Genomic DNA, 26,238 nt, shown 5'->3' on the forward strand with positions numbered 1-26,238 from the left:
ATGGTTAGATTCATATTGCTAATAGCTGTGCATGAGCACTGTCGATGAAATTTCTGTGACGGTGGAGTGATGAGATATTTATAAGCCGCCTGTCTCCCTGAATAATCAGTAGGAAGAATGCCAGACATAAATAACTTATCAATTTCACAATATTAATAATAGCTACCATTGGGTATAATCTACTACATGCTTAAACTTGTTTCTTCTTAATTTTAGTAATCTATAGACTGATAGTTGATCATATGGGAGATTTGAGTACCTACCATTTCTTGGATATAGCCCATTGTTTTCAAACAATTAGGTTTGGGGAAATGCATTTTATATGGAATGCAGTGTAAAAGTAGACAACATATCAGACATTTGGAAGTCATCTTGATGTCTTTGAAACCAAAGATCAAAGATTGGACTTTTCAAGTTAATGAGCAAACAAACAGATCAGAGAAAGTATTTGACAGCAATATGTCTCTTTTATTGATATTTATAATCTACTGTTGTAATCTTCTATTTATAACTAAGGCCACTAACTTATTTGAAATAAGTAGAATGGGGATACTTTTCCTCTTTTAAAGGGAGTGATCAAGATTGTTTAATGGCATTTGAAGAATTTAAAAGCTGTTTTAATAAAAGTTGAAAGCAGAAGAGAAAGGCTATTTTTACAAAGTAAAATAATGCTCTTAAATGGTCACAATGTCTGCTTACCTTCCAAAAGCTAAAGCTGTGGATTGGCTTTGTGATATTGAACTTGGAATAGTAAAGCTTTGTATCAACACAGCACAGACTGAAGATTTAGTGATTTTATGATGAATTTGATCAATATAGACAGCTAAATCAAATGATTTGTTAGAAACATTATTTTTAGATATCCATTTGTCAAATAGCTAGAATTCTCACTCAGTGATATTAGTTGCCTTTTTTCCATATTTGCATTTTTGTGAGTAACAGAACAAAGGTAGTACTAAATATAAGGACATGATAGATATATATTATAAGTAGCACTGTAATATCAGCTATCATGTGTCAAGAGCTTAGAATGTGTTTAAGCTGTTGCACAAATTATTTCAACTTAATTCTCTACAACACTTCTGTGAGGTCATAACTGCTATCCCTATACATAAAGATGAGATTTTTTTAGGACTTGCAGCATGGATTCCAGGTAAGTTTGATGCATATTGTCCAACGTTTGTATGGTTCTTCAAAGTACTGTTGTCAACCATTTTATTGTATTCTTTCCTTATATGATTGTGATCTTAACTAATGATTCCCGCACTGGTCGTTAATTTAATAGAAACTTTGTTTACCTATTTTTGCCATAATGGGGTTCGAACTCAGGGCCTACCACTTGCTAGGCAGGCTGTCTGCCACTTGAGCCATGCCTCCAACTCTTCAACAGGAACTTTAGAATCCTTTAGTGGAGCATCAGAAAGGAAAAAAAAATTATTAGCCCAGGTAAACAATAACCAGTTTATAAAACAATATAGAATTTACTCCAAAGAAGCAAAGCAGAGTAGAACCCACAGCAATGACTTTGCATTATTATTCAGACAATAATACAATCAATCATGTTTCTGAGTTCTTTCTAAAATCTATTCATTCTTTTAAATTAAAAATAATAAAGTAGGTGAAGCTCAAACAGGAGAGTAAAAGAAACCTAAATATTTTTGCATCATATATGGCATATCAAATATTAACTTAAGTTTGAAGGGTAATTTTCTCCCTGAAGGACAATTTGACATCTAGGAGTGCATAACAATATAACAATAATATATGATTTATTATTGTTTTCTGAAGGAAAAACATAGTTTTAAAATAAAACCATTACATTAATCAGTGTCTAAAAAATTTTAAATATGTATTAGTTTTCCCAATGCTGATACACAATTAAATTTAGGATCTTTTAAAATAAAATTTAATTATAATAAATTTGACTTAATTTAGAATATGTTTTTGTCTTGGTGTATGAGATACTATAAGTAAAAATAAATTTAGTGATATAAAACAGATGAGTTAATCATTCCTTAGTGTAAGAGATCATTCATTCATTCATTCATTTATCAAATATATAATCTATTTTCTATCTACATTGATTATTTTTGATGCAGTTATTTTGCATTTCAACTAGTTGGTTCTGATGCTCACTGCCCTTGAATTATTTGATGATAAGTTTGTTTGTATTTTAACAAATTTTCCTGTTGATTCTTAAGCATATTCACTTTTTGTTTGTTTGATTTTAGAGTATTGGGGATTGAATTTAGGGCCTTGGTTATTCTAGGCAAGTGCTCTAACACTTGAGCAACAGACTCCAGCCTTCTCTTTCCCTTTTTTTTTTTTTAATTTAAAAAAATACTGTTTTGGAGAAAGGGTGTTACTGTTAACTTTAGCCAGACTGGCCTTTAATTCGTGATCCTAATGCCTCTGCATCCTGAGTAGCTGGAATGCCAGGTGTGGGCAGCCACACCTTGCTCTTACATACACTTTTCAAAGTCACTACTGGTGATCTGCTGGTTAGTAAGCATTTACCATGTGGTTCAGACACACCATGCAAGTTTTAGAGCAAGTTTTATATTAGATATCTACCTATAATTTTAATTTTTTGCCTCTAATGAATAGAAGAAATTTTGTGAAAAACTTTCATTTTGAGAAACACTAAATTGCCTAGCTCTCAAGAGATAATGAGTTGCTTTGATTGGGAAGATTTGAAAGCAGTGGTAATTTGCAAAATAAGGCAGTTTTGGATGAGATATGGAAGCAGAGGGTGGCAAAAATAATTTTTTATAACATAGAAAAATGTCATAATTTTTGTTTTTTGTATATAATAGACCAAAAGCTTGAGTCATTTTATTATTTTTAAGGCAAATTTGTTAGGAAAAGGCACAATAGGACCTCTATCTAAAGCTTTTGTAGAGATTACAAACTAAGTTTTTGCCAGAGACAGCAAGTTGGATTGGATTTGAGAATTTCTTTGGAGATTCACAAGGGCCATTGCAAAGCCTAAACAAACTGCAGTAAAGCAGTGGGGGTGGGGAAAAGGGAAGTATTTTGTGATCCTCTCCAGCCCATAGATGTACTATGAAGAGTCATGCTTTAATATTAAATTAATGAGTTTCGCTACTCTTACTCTATTCACATTTATTCTGACATAAAAATAATGTGTTAAATTACTTTTCATTGATGTTGTCAAAATAACTACCATACTTGTCCCATAAAAGTTGGAAAGTGTTTTTTCATTCACTGACAATTTGTACCAAGTGTTGTGGTAGATGTTTAGTATAACTATACTGAGGAAGTATGTTTACAATTTTGGTATTATAACCTCCTCAGAGGAGCTAGCCATAATTCCATACTCCTAAAAGCTATACTTCTTTCCCCTCAAGGGACTGCTTTGCTTTACTCAGACTACGCATGAAAATGACTGTGGAGCAACAAAATCAACTTAAAATATGCAGATACAGAAGTTCTAACTCAGACTTAAGTCAGAATCTGAGATGGTATAAAGTTTATCTGTTTCATGGTTTGAAGGGTCCATTTCTGGTTCTGAGGCACAGCCAGGAATAGCAAGCTCACATCTATAAGGATGATAAGCTGTGCATCATTAACTTTGATTTAGGGGTGTTTGGTGAAGGTCAGATATAGCTCTTGAAAGGAGTAAGCAATGAGCTAACTTTGGAAAGGTAGAGAGTAAGGGATCAGGAATCTGTGCCTACTTTTCTGAAGGCATAGTATTTAAACCATTACGTGAAGGGATCATAAACAGGTCCAGGAGAGGACACTGAAGCACAAGCTTGTCTACACAATGGAAACATCATGTGTAAAGGCTTAAATGAAAGAAGAAATGACATACTCTACTGCAGGAAATGAAAGAAGGCCTATGTATCTGGAGCACAGAGGTCAAGGTGATTCTGTGCATACATTCAGGGAACTCTACGCTGACAGCCATATGAAGTGTTGAACTTAATCCTAAGAGTAGTCATTGGAGGCTATGAGCAGATACTCATTTTTGTAGGGTGATGTCAATTACTATGTGATAGGAGAATGGAGGTGGAGAAAGTGGAAGCTGCTGAAAATTTATTGCACGATTAGGGAAGAAAAGATGGAGGTATGCACTGAGGGCAGCAGAGAAAATTGAGAAAGGTTATAAAATATGAACACTTGCCCTTTCTGGGGCAGTGGAAATAGAGAAAAAAGGTTGAATTTGAAAGATATTAAAGAATTAAAACCCACCAAACATTCAGGAGAGTTAGTGGAACTAAAATTAGCAACTCTTGCATGTGTCATAGTTTTCTTCCTGTGTTCACAATACAGATAAAAATTGAATATTAAATAGTATTGTAGTTAAGTTACAGCATGTGTGTGTGTCTGAGAGAGAGACAGACATGCAGAGAGACACACAGAGAGGGACATGTCTTTTGGAATTGCATAAGAAATGTAAATCTAGGAAAAACAACCAGACAGAAAAGTAAAGTAGTACAGTAAATAAGATCAACTAATAATAAAATTACAAAGAGTAGTTTTCAAAGTTAAAGGCTAAGGGGACAAGTATGATTTTTCTACCTTAGGATGCTGTGTCAGCCTCAGATATTGTACAAGAATCCTCAGACTTGGATTTTTCTTGGAACAAGAATGTGTGACCTGCCATGTTTTGACTAAATGTGATGTATCATTTGTCATGTAGCTTTTCTTAGTTGATCCCTACATTTTTCTCATTGGGATTAAAATGGTTTCATGGAAGAAGAAACCATAGTCAAGGTTTGATGGCTTGTCTAACGTCAAATCATGCATAGTTATGTTTCACGTTATGCAATTTGATTTGAATCTATATAGTGATAGTAATTGTATTTCAAATTGTAAGCTTATCTTGACTTTTTAAAATACTACGTATAAGATTTGCTTGTAGCATGAAACAAATCTGCAGATCTGAGAAATGTCATTAAGTGGAGATGGGTCAACATTCAGCAACCTAGGGAAGGGACAAATGGGATGTTCACATTGACAGTAAGGCAAAAATCAAGGGAAAAAGATTTTCTGGGAAACACACAGAGGATTTCAAGAGAACAGGAAAGAAAATGTTCTGAAACATCTTTGAAGGAAATGAGTAATTGGGGAGAAAATTCAATCATAGGAAGATGAGAGAATCAGTTCAAGTCGGGACTTAAAAGGCAGTGAATGTTCAGAACAAACCCAGATGGAGTCTTTGAATTTAGATCAGTGCCTTTTAAGGTCAGTTACTTGTATTTCGTGCAAAGATCCAATCTGTAGGTCTTGTTGCGTTGGGGTGAAAGTGGTCAGGACGTCTTTGTGCTGATCTGAAGGGAATGTGGAGTCTTCTCCTCAAAATACATAGCAGAGATTTCCACTGAAAAAGACTTCTTATAATTCTTTGGGTGGAAGTTACTTGTTGTAGTTATTAGAAGTGATGATATGTGAGGAGGAAAAGGAGTGCTTATTTTTTCCACCAACTGGGAGTAAGAAAAGAATTCTAAAGATAAATTCAAAGAGGCTGGAGCACTGTATTGGAGCACCTGCAGCAGAAGGAATGTAAAGGGAAGCATGTATGTCCTTTCATAGACTGTTAAAGTTATGGAATTCTGAGAGGTAACTTACATATCCCAGTATGTATCATTTTACAGAGGATGGATGCCAGGCTGAAGTGAATTGACTTGTAAAAGCTCACACATTTCCACTACCTGCTCAAAAACCTCTGCCTGCTGTCTCTCTACATAGTTTAAAGTCAAAGTAGAATGGCTTCAGTATTCTGCTCCTCCAAGATCTGGTCTCACACTTCTGATCTCATGTCTGCACCTACCTGCTGTGTTCTGGACAAAATCATGGCATAGTGGTTAAAGGTAGCAACTCTGGGTCTAGAATGGCTACATGCTGTTTTAAGTACTGTGACATAGTCCCTAATTTGTAAAAGATCATAGTGACTAGTCACATAGTGCTACTAAAATGATTACACTACTTTATGTCATTTAACTCAGGACTTATTCTTAACAAGCAGAAGCAAAATATTCACTATCATTATATTATATTTTTCTTGAACATCAAACAATGAGTACTTGTTCCCTGCCAATGAGTTGTTCACCATCTAGTGAGGAAAACAGATGCTGGACAGACGTGTGCTATAGTGGAAGTATAAACATGGTCCAGGAGAAGGGGTGGGATGGGGATTAAGGCTCATAACATAGATAGGATTTTACTGGATGATGGGAAGTCATCGAAGTTGATCATGGGACAAGATTATTCCAGACAAAGGGAATGACATGTGAGAAAGCAGATGCTTGAAGAGGCCTGTCACATAGGGGAAATGGTGGCATGTTGACTTGGCTTGAGCATAGCATGGTACAGTACTGAGGAATGAGTGATAAAAGGTTTATGCTCAGAGAAACTCCTTGTGAATTAAGCCAGCAGTTCAGATTTTTCCCCCCCTACCTTTCAGGCACCTGTAGGGAATTTTAAGCAGGGAATGGCATGTTCAGACTGGTTTCTTTGAAAGGTAATTCTGGCTGCATTTCCATGTATGAATTATGTTTCTGCTAATATTAATTTGGGAGACTAGGAAGCATTTGTCCCCTTGTATCCATGTTATTTTATTGGTTAGTTGAGAATAAATATATACTATTAGAGTGATACGTAAAGAAATCAGATACTCTAATATCTGCTTGTATGTGAGTTATATGAAGTACATTATTAATGAAAAATCAGAATTTGAATTACCTCGTTTTTAATTCGTTCTTTTAAGGTCTGACGGCAGCAGCTGCAGCGGCTGCTGCTGCTACCAATGCAGCTATCGCCGAAGCAATGAAGGTGAAAAAAATCAAATTAGAAGCTATGAGCAACTATCATGCCAGTAATAACCAACATGGAGCAGACTCTGAAAATGGGGACATGAATTCAAGTGTTGGTAAGTTTTATATTCATGAAAATTGATGGCTATCCCTTTGCTAGGAAACTCTTTAGTTTTCTAGAACAAAACTACTGTCTACACTTTCAAAAAGTTGGTACCTTTAGCTTGAAAATATCATCTGTTTTGAAGATAGCCATTTTTACTTTCTAACAACATGTGCTCTAAATAAGTAATTAGCAACATTATTTTTATTTTAGGACCTACTTGATGTCTGCAACTTCTCCTATGATTAGTGAATTAACATATCTCACAATACAAATAAGTTTTAACGATCAGAATTCAAAAATATTGAGTATAGCTGACAGAAAACTATACATAAAATCAAATTAAAAATATTAAGTATGTGTGACAGAAAACTATACACAAATCAAACATTGTATGTTGTAATTTTTAATTCTTTTAATGTTATCCATCAAGAAATTTATTATCATTAACAGCAAACTACAGTAGTTTCCCCTTATCTGTGGGGAATATGTTCCAAGAAACCAATGGATATCTGAAACCATGGGTACCACCAAATTTCATCTATTTACATTACATACATACCTACGATAAACTTAAGCTTAAACTATTTAATTTATAAAATTTAGGTGCCATAAGAGATGAACAACAATATTTGTAAAAAAATACAACAATCATAACAACATATTGTGATGAAATTTAAAACTTGTACTTGCTTGGCTTGTGTGAGGCTCTCTATTTGACCTCCAACAACAGAAAAGTCATTGAAAACTTCTGAATTATTTCTGGAATTTTTCCATTTAATATTTTCAGACCATAGTTGACTGAGGATAACTGAAACTACAGAAAATGAAACCATGGATAAGGGGCCTACTGTAATATTAATGTTTTCTTGTGATGCCAAGAGTAAGCATTATTTTGAGTATTTCTGTAATGCAACCATTATCAATGTCTCATTTAAAAAATACAACTTTAATTTCTCTTGATTGCTTTTCTTTCCTGATATAAGAAGAAAGATGAAAGTTATTTGTCATAGTCAAACCAAATAAAACACTTTTACCTTTGTAGAATATCTGTTTGGATACTTTGCTTTGTCAAATGCAACTTCAAAAGTGAATTACTTTCCTTATTAATGAAATCCTTAGCATCTGGGTGTTGATAAGGTAAAACATTTTATTCTCTTTTATCATACTGCACTGTACTGTCTCCTTTTAAAATGCAGAAACCATGTTCAAAATACAATTTCACAAGAGAAATGTGGATTCTATAAGAGGTGTGCAAGATGTCCCACCCAACATGTGCTCATGAAAGACACAAAAATTTATGATAGTTCAAATAAATTCTCTTTTGCATTCACCATTTTAACAGTTGATTTCTTAAGTTAATCACTAACTCTCTAGTTTCAGTCCATTAAGACATTAGTTAAGTCATATGAAGAAACACTATGGATTTAGTATTAATTAGTTTCGCAACAGTTCCTTCCTTGGGAACACATAGCAGACACCAATGTTAGAGTAGGAAATAATTTGTATATGTATATATACATAAAACCCCAAATTCCACTGCTTCAGTGATGCAAAAGTACAGCTTCTATAGTAAAAAGGTGAAAACAGAACTTTTCAGCAGAACCTCATAAGGAATTTTGAAAATGACCAGCAGCAATGGTTTCAATTGAGAGTAGTGGTGGTGGCAAGTTTTGGAAGAGTGAAGATGTGAAAGACAGTCTGAAGAGAGGCTCAAAACCTGAATAGTCTTAGGAAAAATATCCATGTTTGCATTTCTAAATGCTTCTAAGGAGAAGACTGGGAGGACAGAGGATTGTTTAGGTCATAGTCTGCAGACATAAATTTAATTTTTAAAAGTTAAATGTGGACTGAACATGGTGGTACACACCTGTAATTCCAACTACTTGGGAGGATCATAGTCTGAGGTGGACCCCAAGCAACAAAATGTAGAGACAGTATCCAAAAAATAATTAATGCAAAATGGGCTCATGGTGTAGCTTAAATGGTACAGTGGGAAGAGTAGAGCCCTGTGTTCATACCCTAGTACAGCCAAAAAGAAACCCCATAACAAAACATAAAAATGTTAAACCAGTATGGTGGCCAAAAGAAAGAATTGTGTTTTTTATTTTTAGAGCTATTCACTGCTTTAAAATAAGTTTGATTTTTTTTTTGTTTTTGTTTTTTATTTTGGCTTGTAAAATAGGAGGAATGTAAGTTATTCGCTACTAAAAACTATAGTTATTTCAAAATGTAATCAGGATTGTTTACAAAATTTCAGAATAGGCCGTTAATGTAGACTGCTCTTGATAGTTGGTGTTTTGAGGAGGGGATTCTTAAAATGGGTTAAATAACATTTAAAGCCAAATATATTAAAAACAATACCTTTGAATTTTCCTAACAGTAGAGCAATGGTTAGCATTAGTAAGACCAACAGACCAAAGATAAGGGGAACATGGATCATAATTAAACATTAACATGCATCAGTATTTAATAGTATATAATAACATCTGCCTACTGAGGAAATTATAGCTTACTGTAATTATTTAGGTATGTAGGCCATCTTAATAGCTTAAAATATAAACAATTTCAATTTCCTTTTGAATTTTACTTGGAAGAGATCATTTTTCTTCCATCTAGGTATTTAGTTGGTAGTTTATACTGTTTTTTCATTTTGACACATACCATTCCACATCAATTTGAAATCGGAGCAGAAATTGACCTGAATTTTCCTTGAAGGTTTTAATATTTTGAGAAGTGTTAACATTGGTGCCATTGCTAGTCCCTGATGCATGTAGGTCACTTATACTGCAGATTCCTTTACTGATTTGGGCAAACAAGTAAATCCTCATTGTTGTTTTCATTTTATTTTCACATGCTACTGTCTTCTAAAAATGTATGATTTATAACATTGCCTTTTCTGAGCACGTCTACCCAGTGCACATTTATCTAGAGCAGAGAAAGTGAGTCTGAGGAGAGAGGAGGGAGGTTGGAAGGAGTAAAGAGTTGTGGAGAAGATGGGGGCAGAGCTTGCTTAGATCAAAGCAGTTGCTAAATTGAGCATATTTTTTTATGGCCCCAATCCTCTCTGGTTCTGAGGACATTGACTGCCTCTTGGTAAGTATTCAATAATTACTTACTCTGTAACATTAGAAAGTTATAGAAACTTTCTGAGCCTAACATTCCACATCTAGAAAATGGTATAAATAATATTGTCTACATCATGAGAATCAAAATATGTGCTTAACATTTGTCACATTGTCACATTATCTGTTATAATGCCTGCTTATCACATTGTTCGGTTAGAGTTTTGCTGTTGCTATTTCTCCAAACTTGCCTTCTTGAAAATGACCTTCTTCCTCTGTTTACTGTCATCAACTCCTTCCTCCTGTTTTCCTATTCTCTGTGCTACGTATTATTTCTTAAACTGCTGGTCTGTGAGGAAACTGGGGGCATCTGTTACATCATTTGGATTTTGCTATTTGATTTTATCTCAAAGAATACAAAAATCATATAGTACAGGCCCAGCTATTAAGGCTTGGTGAGATTGGTAAGTAGACAGGCAGCCATAGGAAAGTATGGAATCCTCCAGGAGAATCCATTTTCATGAGGCAGCAAGGAAGCAAAATTGAAGGGTATGAATTCTAGAAGCAATCTTGAGAATCTCAAGCCCAGTATTGCAAAATGCAAACTTACTGCTCTCCTGAATCTGTCAGTTGACTCTTTGAAGTAGTGATGCTTAATGATGTATTGTTGCTACTTAGTCTTGTCCAAATCCAGTGACATTTTTGATGTCAACTCAGGGCTCTTTTTACCTCCTACACAATCTGACTTACAAGCTCTGTTAAACAGTTTAGGCTTTTCTTTGGTTACAAATAAATCCTTACAGCTGCAGAAAACAGATTTTGTTTTTGCTTGATTTGGTTTGGCAAAGTGACAAGATAATTTTGTTACAGACAGACCTTTCTAGTTCATAATGTGAATCTTAAAAATTAGTCCCAAAAAACTGTTTAAAGAAATCTTTGACACTGATAAATAATTATTTTATGTGGAAATCATGAGCTTACATCTTTCTAACAGCATGACCATGTTAGGAAGAAGTGAGGACCCCAGGATAGATCCGAGTGAGGCATCAGTATGCTGAGTGAAATATATGACTACGTTGCCATTCTCCCTCATCCACAATCAATTGGATTCTTTTAGTTTAATATTTACTTGCTAAGATGAGACGCTAGTCTGCATGGTGATAAACAGTCTGCTCCTGGCATCTGAAGGTGACCTGTCAGTTCATATGGACAAATCTCCTGCTTACTGAAATGTACAAAATAAATCATTAAAGCAGGCAGGTGCTCATTCCCAGATTTAAATCACCATAGATTTATGATTTGAATTAATGCTTCATTTGGCCATAGAAATAGATGCTGAGACAAATGATATGCACTGGTTGGGGTTTCCATACTGTAGTCTTCCTGATATTGATTACTGAGATGTCTTAGCAATCTCTTGTTTATATCAAGTACTATCTTGTGACAGGTTGGCTGATATGAGCTACATTGCAGATAAGAAGGAAAAATGTCCTGGATTCTTTTTAGTGGCAACACTATCCACAACATACAGGCCAGATAAATTGCTATTTTTTTTGCTTTGCGGACTGATCTGCATAACTGGCTTAAAAAAATGTTGCTTGGAAATTGGAACTAGGATACTGGAAAGGCAGAATTTAAAACCTGTTAGTCCAAGGTCAATTTAAAAGTATCTGTAACTGTGCTTTTAGTGTTTATCTTTTTCTTTTGGCATTATGCACGTTTTTGAGGGTACTAAATTAATCACAATTGGATTAATCCAAATAAAGGAAACATAATTTTACTTCTAGTTTTTAAATGCCATATAAATATTGACATAGTGAGCATCTCTTAAAGTTATCTAAATACTTGCTAAACCTAGTCTCTTACTCCCTTCACTAAAGACAACAAAGGAAATAAGTCTTTAAAAATAAATGCATTAAATATTATTCCCATGCACAAAGTTCTGTGAACCATAATTTACCAAAAGGCAGGAAAAGGCTGCATTTTTACTTCTGTTAACATTTTATTTAAGGAAAACACTATGTACACAGTTTAGAAAATACTCGGAGGATTTGAGAGGGACCTTTGCCACTAGCTAATATCTGACTCATAGAACTGGTAAACAGCTATCAACAATAGTAGATTGCTTGCTTCGTAGGAAATGAGTTCATATCTATTCAAAATGTGATCTCAAAACAGATGTCCCAAGAAAATCTCATTGTTTAAACTACAGTCATAACCCCCTAACTGCTGTTATTTCTTTAAGGAAGTGAAGTAATCTCAAGACTTCACTATTTTGTCTTTCTGAACATTTTGGAACATAGGCAAGCTTGCGTTAATGCAGTGAGCTACAAACCCGAACACATTTCACATGCCCCAAATATATAGTTCTTTTGTATTTTCTCAAAGTTGCAGTAGTTATAGCCAGGATATAGAAGTTTCAAGTACAAAAAAAAAAAAAAAGGATTTCACTTTTGGAGTTAATAGTGTATTCTCCAATAGCTCTTCATTCCTTATTCTCCTGTCCCCCAACCAACCAAACCAAACCAAACAGACAGATTTAAAAAAAAGTCAAGCAGATAGAGAGAGACAAAATTATCTTCCCTAGATGACCATCTCCTTGTTTGTTTGTTTTTTTTTTTTTTAAACCAATCCTGCAGAAATAGAATAGTTTACTCTAGAGTCATTTCCTTTCTTTTAACACATGTGTCTATTTGGAAGGAAAAAATAATTTTATGATTTCAGGAAAAAGTCTTGGAGACCTTGAGAAAGGAAATAAAAGGAAACTGAGAACACAGGCCACCAAGCAGAGCTCTGCAGTTGCACATTGGACTCTCTGTCTTGGCAATGTTAATGAACCTCAAATCCTTCCTATAATTAGATGAGGGAATTGCTTATATTTTCAAACAGATGATGCTGCTATAATGAAACGATTGACAGGGAATTTAAGAGTGTCTACAGTAGTCATTTGGTTTCTGTTATAAAAAAAAAAGTTTAAAAAGAAGATTGGCTTTAGACATAGGTCCTAAGAGAGGTAGTAATTTACATAGCATGCTATGACAGGTGTCTTTGTATAGTAAGGAAATAAAATGGGAGGCTAGAGAAATGATGGGCAGGTATAGCAATTTTTTGGGGAGGGGTGTCCTAGGCTTATTCTGCTTAGGTTCTTTAAAAGGGGCCGAGACTCAAGAGATGGATCCGGATTGAGTGCACAGCTGTAACTGCTGATGAGCTAATTGCTCCTTATCTCTCAGCCCCATTCATCTTCATTTTTTACCAATTACTGAGAATTATCTGTGTTCTCAGTTGGATATGAGAGTTAATCCTTTTTGGTTAAGCTGGCAGTACTGTGAGCACATTCCAAATCGGAGGGTGAAAAAGCCAAAGCAAGCTTGCTCTGAAAATGTCTCCAGTTCAATTACAGTATCACTGATTCATAAGAAATTTGGTATTGTTTAACTGATTAAATCTGGAAAGTTTTTTTTAACTTTAATGTTTCTCTGCCTAAAATTAATTTTTATGATCCTTCTGTCTATTTGATGAATAAGATTCAACAATGTTAACAGTCAGCATCTAGTAAACACAGAAATACACAAGACTACATGTAAATGTGAAAAAAACTCTGACATATGAAATGAGAGATATTTTAGAAGTGATAGCTATCAATTTATATGTAAATACTCTTAACTGATGCTTTTACTCTGTGTGGCTTCAATAAGGTTAGGAAAGTATGTTCAAATGTAAACCTTTCACAAATGTCACATTAGTGGAACTTTAATGGAAGACCACATAAGCATCTCTTAAAAGTGTAGGAACTGCCATGGTTTGTAATTCAATTGGTTGTGAACAGGCCATATGGTTAACATCATTCCTTATGCAAAAGATGCCTTCATATCCTGACATTTCACACAAACTTGCTAACCCCAACATTAAAAAACAAAGAAGCATTAAGCTACTCTTTTATCAATTTTAATGAATTTGTAAATATTTGATTTGGTAGCCTTTTCTTGATTAACTACTTAAGTAAGATAGTCTAATAAGGAGATATGAAGAATAAACAACAAATTTAATAAAAATTATCAAAAAAATCATTGTGTAACATTTAAAAACTTTATAGCAAAACCAAGATAAATCCTTCCAGATATATCCACACACTAATGGGAAGGGGAGGGGAACTGAAAAATTTGTCAGAAGATTTAGCATTTACTCATAGTTGATAAGGAATGTCGCTGCTTATGAAGCCTCTTCACTGCTCAGCTTTCTTATTTAATAAATAAGGGCCTTGGTGCCCAATTTTTTTTTTTGTCTCTAAAATGTTTTCATTTTTGAGAACTCCACAGAAGATAAAATACAGGAAGGTGTTCTTTGTCATGATTTCCAAAGTGAAAACAAATCCTGAGACAACTAAATGTCTCTAAACAAGGCATAAATAAAGACTTAGTGTATCTGTTTAAGTATTGCATAATCATTACATATGATGGATAAGGGTGGATAATATTTATTTTTAATATAAGATAAAAGGATATACCAGGTTTTCTCCCTTGATACTATTAATTATTTTGTTAGAGTATGGAAGACACTGGGCAAGAACTAACATTGTTATATCCTTGTGGAAGAATTACGGTTGCTTAAAAAATGTAAGTCAAAATTAGACTATTTAAAAATGGCCTGTGTTCCATTTACTGACCATTTTCTTGGGCTTTTCATTCATGATATTCTAGGAAGTGAATGGTATAATTATGCATTTTCCTTCATAATTCTTCTACTCTCTCCCTTTGGAGATGGAACCAGGACCTTGCACATGCCAGATAAGTGCTTTACCACAGAAGTATACTCCAGGCCTCATAACTTGTTTTTGATCTTTATTGTTTATGTAAAAGAATAGAAATAGCAATAATGCAACAGGTAACTATGAAAAATATATTACTATATTAAAGAATATTTCTATCTTAAAATATTTAACCATATATCCCTAAATCTATTATTACATGTTAATGAAATCATATTAGACTAAGATTGATAACATATACTCCATGGACTATTAAATATATACCATGGTATAGATAAGCAGAATGCAGAGAATATTTCAATTTTTTATGAAGTGTCTTTTCCATTTCATAAGGTTTTAACAAATATGGAAGCTGGGCACCCGTGGCTCATACTTGTAATCTTGGCTACTTGGGAGGCTGTGATCAGCAGGATCATGGTTTGAGGCCATCCCAGCCAAATATATTGGTTATTTTTCAAATAATCAGAGCAAAAAATGGAGTGGAGGTGTGACTTAAGCAGTTGAGGGCCTGTTTTGCAAGCGCAAAGCCCTGAGTTCAAACCCTAGTACCACCACTAAAGGAAAAAAAAAATGTATGTATATATATAAACATATGGACAGTAGGAGAACGCTATTAGAAAACATCGTGCAATATTTTTGCTTAAATTTTAATATTGCCTCTTGGAAGTGATGATGTACAGTAATGAAGTAAATCTGATAATTCAAACATATCATACTAAGAAATATGAATTGAGTGATTTTTTTTACACTATATCCTTTTGTAATCATAAAACAAAAGGAATTGTAGGATATACCCAAGTAGACATATTTTATGGTAGATTCCATCACATTCCAGGAGACTAAGTGCATTTTCATTAAGGACAGCCCTGGAATGACCATTACATACCTATGTCATCATGCTGTAAAGTTTATATGAGCTTCAAAACTGAAGCACCGTGGAAGCATAAAGTCCAATATAAGAAACCCAGGCCACATTCAGACAACTTTTACATTATTTATTCCTTAATATGATTTTCTTTTCATATATTTTAATTCATTTAATGAACCAATATGATTAGAATAAACCTTCAACTTTGTGTTCTATAAATGTGGAATAGCATGTATTTTCAAATACCTTTTGATAGATCTCCTGATATTAGAAAATGTATACTTTGAGATCTCAGTAGAATGTTCATGGTCCATCATTACACTGATTATGTCACACACTAGTTTAGAGTTCTAAGCCCAATGCACCTGCCACCAGACCTAGTGTTTCACATTTGTGTTATTCTGATTCTCCTCTAAATTGTGCAACTATCCTAAAATTGCATAAAGTCATTTGTATGAATCATGGCATGTCCAATTGAATGCAAAAGACTATGACTAAAGGATTAGTAAATAATACAGTAGTTGACATAAATGTCTAAAAATGTCAATTCACTTAAGATGAAATAATGTGGCATATGTAGTATTGTGTGCTTTCTGTACCTCAACACCACCCCACCCCCAAAAAACCTGGATAAATTGGAAAACAGGAAAGAATGGAGGATTTAAATATGGTTTTCTTTAACAGCAGGTCATAATGGAAACATAGACCCTTACATTCAGTGCTGAGAGAATTACCAGTTTGATAATGATTAGGAATGTTGTTATTAAAACAGTATGTGCAGTTCATTTTCAACAGTTTTGAATTAGAGTCTGCACTAATGAAACGGATACGGTTTCCTTCACAAAGGGCAGATCTGTTAGTTAATATCGCTGCAGCAGTGCCTCGCAGACCATGCCTTTAGCTCTATTTGTATTTCACAGCGTGATAAGCAAAGAGTGTTGATTTTCAAGGATCCTGCTGATGAAAGGTAATGGCATTATTACATCTTTATCTCAAAAGCAGAAGTGAGTGGTAAATGATTTTTTTTTTCTTTGTTGCACAAAAGATTTCTTGGTTAAAAAGGCTTTTTTTATTTCTTTACATCATTTTAGTCTTGGAAATGATATGTTATTATTTAATGTCTGCACAGCAAGCTTGAAAGCACCTAATAGCGAATGGATTGGAAGTGAAGTACCTCCTGTTCACAGATATGGATCTTCTCAGTCACACGCTGTACCAGCTGTCATCCCAGCCATACTGCTGTGATTTAATTAGTCTGTTTATGTCCTTTCTAGTAATATTTCCATCTCTTTGAAAGGGCAAATGCGACAGGGACTTTTTCCCTTTCTGGTTCTGCAGGCTGAAGAATGTGGCCTACATCTGATATGTGGGGATGCAGGATTGAATCACCATTCCTGTCACTTCAAGCTGTTGATAAATTGTTCAGCCAAGAAGTGTACTTGCTTCCTTGGGGTCATTTGTGGGCTGGTAGTAATAATCTGCATAAGGACAAAGAGGAGAGGGTAGGGTGTGTATCAGTCACATATGATACATGGGTATAAGTTATATATTCATAGGTGCGTTTTAAAGTTAAAACAATTTGTACAAATGTGTGAGCTGTGACTTTAAATTAATCCCATGCGTGTCTCTATGAAATGTATTGCATTCTTTTCCTTAATTTCATCAAAACAGCAACATTGCAAAAATTCTCAGAAAAAGTTTTTCACTTTTCTAAGTGAAAGTTCTAAAAGAAGCAATTCATCTGTCTAGTAGCATAGATTAGGATCTTTGGGGAAAGAAAATCTCAGTTTTTGCACAAAGTATTACATTTTAGGATATATAGGGATAGGTGCCTTCACCTCCTTTATAAAATATCTAATTATTTTATTTTATTTTATTTTTTCCAGTAGGCAAATTTAACTAAAAAGGATAGCTTATTTAAAAATGATCAGCTACACACATTATTAAATGACTATACCTAAATTAATAAAATACAAAATGACATGATATTATTTGATATAATGTCGATGTAGTGATGAATAACTTCTACTCCGGCACTGTGTCATTTAACTGATCAAGGATACTTCAAAACTCAGTGACCTTAGGAACATGTTTGCTTCTATCTTAGGATTCTGTGACCATATAATGTTTCAGGAAATACAAATACATATCTATATATGTACTAGAAAAAAAATCAATTTCTGCAACACATTTCAAATTGTTTAAATTTCACTCATGTTTGTCTTCAGAGAAGAGGTCCATTTCATTTGTAAATAATCTGGCAGTTCTATGCATTTTTGTCTGTTCTGGAAATAGATTGGTTTCCCTTTATCTCACTAGAATTGAAATACTGAAATTGTGTTACAAGGTTTTCTGGACGATCCTGTTTTTGCTATTTTTCCTTGCTTACTTTATATTTTATATTCCAACTGCACTTTTGGAGAGGAGTTTCTAAAAACATAGAGTTTATCAGAGAATGTAAGTCCAGCATTCATCTTAGGTAAAAAATATCAAGGTTAAAATGCTAGTGTTATCAAAGTTAAAATGCTAGTGTTATCCAAGTGGTCAGCTTGTTTTACAAATGATTTCTGTGAATAATCTAAATTTCAGCTGCCTAGACTTGCTCTTTTTAATTCACACAGACAAGTATTTACTTCTTTTATTGTTCTTTCATAAATGTGCCACTGTCCAACCCTAAACTTAATTCAAGAGAATAGGCAATGTTCTAGAATATTTTAAGATACACATATGAAATGAACATCAAAATACACAATTTATTTCTATTAGTACCTGATTTGGGACTGTTTTATATTCTGTACATTCCTTTTCTCCGTGATATAAAACTCTAGTCCTTCATAGATTGACACACACAGTTGAGTCCCTATATTTTGGTTCCCAAGAATCTCTTATTAATTTATTACTAGTATAAACTACTTACTAAACATACTCAGTTTTATAATTTATTTTCTTAATTACTTTGTTTTGGAAAGATGTAGGCATTTTCATTTGGTGGTCTTTTCACGTAAGTATAATTTCACTGTTTCTCCACATTTCCTCTACTGTCTAAAGTAAATGTTGATTAAGTTATCTTGACATGAACCATTTTGGTGCTTTGAAAAAACTCACCATGGAGCATTTGATGGTATTTTTTATTAATTAGATAAATGAATTGTGAGATGTGTGATTGCATGATGATGTACTCATTTAGTTGTTGCTTTTTGCTTTTACTAATGTCTGTCATATTGGATTTATAAATGGAACAGAGTGACCTTTGAAACAGTGATGGAAATGAAGAGATAAACACAACTTGAAAGGACAAACCAATTAATATCAATGTGTTTGCTACACATACATGAAGAATTTTAATCCTTTGCTCTCTACAATAAATGTGTGGTTCATTTATTAAGTAAGGGAGCACACTTTTTGATAGTCACAGGTTTTAATCTTACTTTTTTATAAAAGGTATAATTTTAGATGTGTATACATAATGCACAAATTATTTTTAGTGCATAAAAAGTTGGTGACACTATATTTAAAAGGTATGAAATATAACTTTTTTAATAAAACTCATTTCCTTATGCATACATACATGCAAACATATATTCATATGAGGTATTCATGTACATTCATATTCTACATTTTAAGAATAAATACAGTTTGCCCTTGATTATAGTAAATTCTTGGATAGATAACTGTTTTATAAATTTAGACTCAGAATTTTTGTGCTGTTATTCATAGGATACTTAGGATACTTTCTAAAAATCCTGATTCAGGAATCATAAATAAAGCATTTATTATTTTAACCTGTTGACCTGTAATGTTCAAGAATATTTTTCAAAATCAATAAATATACTTGAGTATGCTTTTAAAATCAAACCTAACCAGCCATTTCAACTTCCCTCTTCCCTTATGCTTTTTCCCTCTACTTTCCCCATTTTTACCTGATTGAGTTTAGTTTCTTTAAAAAAAAAATCAATTCTGCTGTGGTGTGAATTTTGGTACCCTTGTGCATTCTATTCCCTTTAATAGCTTAATTATAGAATATAATCAATTTAATATACGGGTTTTGAAATATTGCCATTGATGCACAACAAGAAAAAACGTAATACAAGCTTGACATTTTAAAACACTTGCATTGAAAGACTTTCACTTTTAATTGATTTTTAAAAGAGTTCCCTGGAAAAGTGAGCTTAGAAATGTTTGTAATGATTTTGGCAACATTCCAAAATGTTTACCACAAAGTGTAACTCAGCAGTTTCTGAGTTCTCAGTAAGAAAGATGAGTCCTATAATTGGCTTAATCCTTGATACTGAACCCTCTACATAGATGTCATTTTTTTAAAGACACAAATACTCAAAATAATTACATCAAAATTAGAAGTGATTTTACTTTTGTCAATTAGGAAATAATTCCTAAAATTTAAGATAAGAGTAGGATGTATCTTTTATATTCTTCTGAGGTTACATATTTTTCTCCTCTGTTCTTTTTAAATCTGTTGACTTTCAAAAGTTTGTTTAGCAAAGCAAACAAAAAGATGATGTGTTTTAGATATATTGTTATCAGAGCCCCCTTGTATTTGATTGTAGGTGTGAAAACTTCCTCAGACAGCTAAAATGAATGGATATGACATCCATTCTAGTTTAACAAGTGAGCTGACTAAAATACAAATAACATTGACCACAGCAATTATTTTAAAAGCCTATTGCTTAGTATTTCAGGAAAAATGATTTATTTTATTAGTTGTTTGTCAGTTTCTGTAGTTTTTTATTAATTGCTTTTGAATATATGACTTCATAATGGATGTTGAATCTGCTTCCTATAGTGAGTAGACATCAAGTTACACAGAAAATGAATAAATACACTTCATTTAGATCTCTACTTTCTAATAATATCAATTTTTATAGCACAGTGTTTCTTTGAAATTAAATTATAGAGTAGTTGGATATTTTGAACCATTTTACTCTTCTGGATCTTTGGTTATTCTGTGTGATTTTTCTCAGTGTGATTAGGCACAATAATGTGATATTTTAAAGTATGATCAGCCAGAATGAATCATTTGTTTGTAAGCATTTATTTTTGAGATGAAGAATGTAGCATAATTGCATAATATCTATTTACTCCCCCAGGAATCTGAAATGATTTGTGGTTTGAAATTTCCATATCATAAACTCATGCAGTGCAGGCAGTATTACATTTAGTCAATAACCAGAAATTCTGATTAGTTGGATATAAATCACTAATGTTGAGAATAAAGGTGACAAAACATGAATAAAACAAAATAAATTGATAAAAACAGGTACGGAAGTCATCCAGTAAACAGTATTACCCAATTTGTCAAAACAATCCACTACCCAATGCAAGTTGTTCCTGAAAATAGGTTTTCATAAAAATATTTTCCCTCAATACCAAATTCACGTCTGTTTCCTTCCAAATTAAGCCCTAAAACTGAATTAGAAGAAAACACATAAGTGATGTTATTTTTCTGTCTCTCCCATGTCTTTCCCTTTCTCTGTCTCTCTTGTATCTATGACTATGTTTACACTATTCAGAATTCAATGCTTTATTCTTTCCTCATATAATAAAACAAATAACTAAAAAACTCTACACATTATAGTCAAAGATAGTATCTCTATATAGTTGTATTTGACCCCAAATTCAATGATATACACAGACCTAGCCTTCATAATTGCAATTTTGAAGCAATATGATAATTTTCTTTTCTGTTAATCTTCAGGCTGCCCTAAATTTTTTAAGTCTTCTACAATATTTGTTGCTCTTCCCACAAAGTAGTCCTTTTTTGATGGGGAGGCAGAAAGAGGGAAGGACAGCTAAGAAAAAATTGAGAGACAAGAAAACCTTTGTAGCAACATTAAGAGTGCAGAGTCTGCCTAACTGCTGGGATGTAAAACAGGGCTCTTTTCTTAGTACTATCATGACACTTTTGTCTCCTAACTTAGACTCTCTGTGTCTCAGTTTCCTCGTCTAAATAACAGCTGTAATAATTCTAAGTATTCATAGTGCTCTTTGGGGCTATTAGTTCTCAGAATGCTATTCAACATACTGTAAGCACTATACTAAAATTCAGAAAAGAAAACAGAAGTGTACACACACATACTCTGTTAAAAAGCTGGGAGTTTCCATATTCCCAGTCTCAACTTAAGTTGAAACCATATCTAGTATTGGTACCTATGTACCCTCAAATTCCTTATTCTTCCAGGGCTTTCACTAGTTAATTCTGACTCAGTATTCATCTAGAGGATGTCTCTGCTTATCTACTGCAAGCTGAGCCTAGCATCATGCTCAGAAAATATGCTACGAGTTTGTATGACGTTGCTACATTTTTCAAAAGCACACAACACATCCAGCCAAAGAGGCAAGTTGTCAGTTATTTCTTTTTCACATTTTTAAGAGATCAATAATCAGCCCGTAACTTTTAATGGAAAAGTTTTGTCCCATTTTATGTTATCAGACAAAACGCATTCTCTAACACTAAAAACAGGCATTACTTTATTCAGTGCACATAACACTTCCTTTAATTAGCCCTTAATAAGCTTGGTTTAACTGGGATTTACGGAAGAACAGTGGTCATTAACATTAGCCAGATTAAGACTCTGTTAATTACTATTGATAGATAAAATAATGTGCAAAAATGGTCTAAATCATTGCTATACTTATGAATTGAAGTTTGAAGCTTTTAAATGGAAGTTGCATTTTATTTATACTTTAAAATTGAGTATTGACTTCTGTACATGTAGGTGTACAAAGTAATAGGATATATAATTTTATTAAGTTTTATAGCTTCTTTAAGAAATAATTTTAAAATATCATTTTGTATGATTTTCTAAGATTTATACATGAACATTTTTACATTTATTTTTATTATTTATGTTATGTGACATTACTTAGAGACAAATGAATATCTTAATTATACATTATCTTTAGGAGATCTAGTGACTAAGATCCAAGTGATTTCTTCTATCTTGAAAGGTTTTTGTTACAATTGTGGCATTTTTGTATTGTTGTCTTTTAATGGTTTTCTTTTAAATGTTGTCTTTTAATGCCTTAGTAGCTACTTCTCTTATCATATGTGGGGTTAATAATAACTCAGGTTAAGTAATCTTTTTCATCGTGCATCATTTCTTGGACTTTATATCAAGTGCAATTGTGTCTCAAAATTCCTCAAATAGTTTCTGTTACCATCCAGTCTTTTGAAATTGCTCTTACAGAACAACCATATTTATTGAATAAATTTTATTGAAAGCAAGTCAACCACCCATGAGTTCTTGATTAACAATATCAATGGAAGTCTCCTAGTTTTCATCCTACATAAAATTATGCAATCTAATGATTAAATTTTATGGTGTTGCTATCTTATTTTCTCTTCTAAGTAATTCCTGCTCCTATTTAAAGGTTCATAACAAAAATTTGTGTATGGTTTCAGGCAAAATAGGAATTACAAATGAATACAACCTGGTGTCCTAGAATGGACTCTGATTTTGGTTGTCTTCCCTGAGCTCAGTTTATAGCAACATTTTTTTTCTTTTTAAACTAATGTGTTTATCTAGAAAATTTGGAATCTTCTTGGACATGTCCTCTTGCACTGCCTTGCATCTACCTTCATATGTAATATCAAACCATATCTTCCTTCAAACCATATCTAGTCTATCTAGTCTTCCTCCAAAATCTAGGATTCATGCCAATGCCTTTGCTGTCAGTTTAGTAACCCAAGTTATCAGCTCCTCCTGCATGGGCTACTGAATGACCCTTAGCCAGTTTTGTCTCATCTAACATTTGTTTTCTTATAATTCTCTGAACTTACAACAGTGCAACAATGATTGTCAGTCATAAATCCGTTCGTCAGTTTTGCCTTATACAAAACCTTCACTGACTTTTTTCTTTGCAGAGGGCGCATAGAATAAAATTCAGCTTCTTTAATATAGCCTGAAAAGACCTGGCAGTGTGGAATGTTCCTCTCTTCCCTTCTCAACAACTCTTGGGTGACTCTTCCCTGATTCTTTCTTCCCACCACACTGACCTTTTGCAAGTTCCTTACACATACTACATTCTTTCTTTGCCTGGGTCTTCTGAAACACAGGGAAGAGAAATTCTTTTCTTTTTGTTCTCTGCTTCAAAGACCTTCACTGAATGCTAATTTCCAATTAGTTATCCAAATACACCTTGACCTCCTCCATTCAATATCACTCTATTCTTCCTATAATATCCTGTGCAATTTATACCAATACCTTTATCAGTAGTAAGTCTGTTGCTTTATGACTGTTCTCCGTGAGATCATTGGCTTGCTGAGAACAAGTGTGGCTACATTGACCCATGTGCACTATCAGTGCTTGGTGACTTTATTCAACAGATCTTTCTGAATGAATGTTTGATGAATGAGTGTCCAGTTAGTCAGGAATACCTTTCTATACATTATCCTTCTTATTCCAGACCCTGTTTGCCTCTGTAATTCCTCTATATTCTTACCAAATAGACTCCTTCTTTCACTTGAAGCTACATATTTTTTGTCCAATTTCAGCATCCCAAAGTTTTACAGTGTAGTGTTTTTATTTTCATAATATTTGTGGGTACATGTCTTTACCTTCTTTTCATTTAATCTGAAACATAATATGTTAATATTGTTGGCATTTCCATTTTACTGATGAGTAAATTGAATCTTGAAGGAGGTTGTTTTTTGTCTGACTTTATGTGACTTTTAAGGTATTATAATTGGAAGCAGGGTCTGCTGTTTGGTGTTTATTCCAGTTTATTAAATTAAGGAAGAGAAAGCTTATTCTGTTTGAAAAATAATAAAGCTACGAATCTAATAAGTTGAGTTCCCATTCAATTTTGCCAATATCTTTCTTGAAGACATAAAGTAAACTTTATGTCTTATTTTACTAAGTTTGTGAATGGTAGGATTCAGAATTAGAAACTCTTAACTTGTTTAATTCTACAATTGTATAATATAACATAACCTTAGTAAAAGATATCTTTAAGTCACTCAAGTCAGCCTTCATATGCTGTATAAAGAGGAGGATATTACTATATAGCATTTCAGGAGCACAATAGAGAAAGCATTTAGATTTATAAATTAATAACACTTCAGAGACTGTGAAAATAAAATGAGCTCTATTAACTTTATTATTTATCACTTTCTGTTTTTACCTTTGCTCAAAAAATTGCCCTAAAATAATAAAAACAAAGTATCTTTTCTGATCATATCCTCATTTAACAACTCCTTTTTATCCGTTCTCATAATTGTCTCCCAAATAATGCATATTCTCTATATCTGAGCTGTTTTATTCGGCCTGTTCCTTGGATTATACTATAAACCCTTTGTGGCAGGAACCTTGTCTTTTTATATGCTCTATAAAGCACCATGCATACCTAGGGAATTTTATGAATAATAATAAAAAGGAGGCAAAAAAGCTTTCATCAGCAGTGTTTTATTTTGCATGTGAATTTAGGGATGAATTCATGCTATTGTCCATTTTTCTGAAGAAACAGCAGCTTATTTATAAAAGTTGACTATGAAGAAAGCATGTGATATTAAACCTGAAAATTTACATTGTCAGTATAGGAAAAATAAATGAAGCAATTCAATTTGCCTTTTCTTGCCCATGATAAAAATATTGCAAAGTATGGCATGTGGTTCATAAATTCAAACGTTTCCTAACACAGCTGTGCATGAGGAAATGAAATACTGCAGGTATAAGAAACCACCTGTTTGCCAGAATAGGAGTTTCAAAAAAGATAAGCAGCAGAATTTTATATGAGAACCTCTGGTGAACATAGACTCTGCTATTAATACTAAAACTTAACTCTTGTTCTTCAAACAGATGTCTTACATGTGAATTAAAGACTGAGTAAGTCCATGGATGACTCAAGATAAACACTACCTTTTAAAAAAAATTCAATACACAATATGATACTGAAGAAAACTTCAAAGCTAGTTTTGCAATCAATTGAATTTTAAAACCCAAAATTATACCAAACCACGAATTCCTTTTTACTCCAAAGGACTCCTTTCCCTTCTTTATCTTCATTACAAAACTCTCATGAACTTAACAGTGTTCTCCCTTGATGAAGAGAAAGTCTGAAATATGCCATAAATCACACTGAGCAACCAGAGAAATTCAAATTGCTGTAAACACAAGTGCCAAGGGACCGCTTATGCACTGCCTGAGCCATAATGCAACGTTCATGAGATCATTGCATCATAATCTCATCCTGACTGTGATTCGCTCTGTGTGTAGGGGGCTCAAATAACAGAGAAAGAGCAATTGCCAGGCTAGATTTCTCTTCTTTATGTTAAACAGGTGATCATTAAAACACAGCAGCTAGTATCAAATATTTCAGACTTTAAAACTTCCCCAAAGATTTCTCTACAGGAGACATTGCTTTTCTTTACTCTTTTCTTTTCTTTCTTTCTTTCTTTCTTTTTTTCTTTTTCCTTTTTTGGTGGTCCTGGGGTTTGAACTCAAGGCTTCAGTCACTTCATCAGCCCTTTTTTTGTGGGGGGTACTTTCAAGTTTCATGGTCTATTTGCCTTGGCTGGCTTTGAACTATGATCCTCCTGATCTGTACTTCCCGAGTAGCTAGGATTATAAGCGTGAGCCACCAGCACCTGGCCTGTAAGAGACATTTCTTATTGTATGCTTTATCCAAGAGATTTA

The 26,238-nt window shown here is 33.4% G+C and overlaps 1 protein-coding gene across 3 annotated transcripts in view; it reads left to right on the forward strand.

Annotated features, from left to right (window-relative positions):
* The window catches only part of Dach1 (dachshund family transcription factor 1), a 397,811-nt gene that overhangs the window by 211,674 nt on the left and 159,899 nt on the right, over positions 1-26,238 (forward strand). For 2 of the 3 annotated variants that reach the window (XM_020178044.2, XM_020178045.2), the window contains exon 3: positions 6,737-6,898. The exons of the other annotated variant lie outside the window; for it this stretch is intronic. In XM_020178044.2, the coding sequence (XP_020033633.2) occupies positions 6,737-6,898 (162 nt within the window). The remainder of the gene's footprint in view (positions 1-6,736; positions 6,899-26,238) is intronic. 3 annotated transcript variants of the gene reach the window in all.

This window comes from Castor canadensis, chromosome 10, assembly GCF_047511655.1.
Source record: "Castor canadensis chromosome 10, mCasCan1.hap1v2, whole genome shotgun sequence".
NCBI lineage: Eukaryota > Metazoa > Chordata > Mammalia > Rodentia > Castoridae > Castor > Castor canadensis.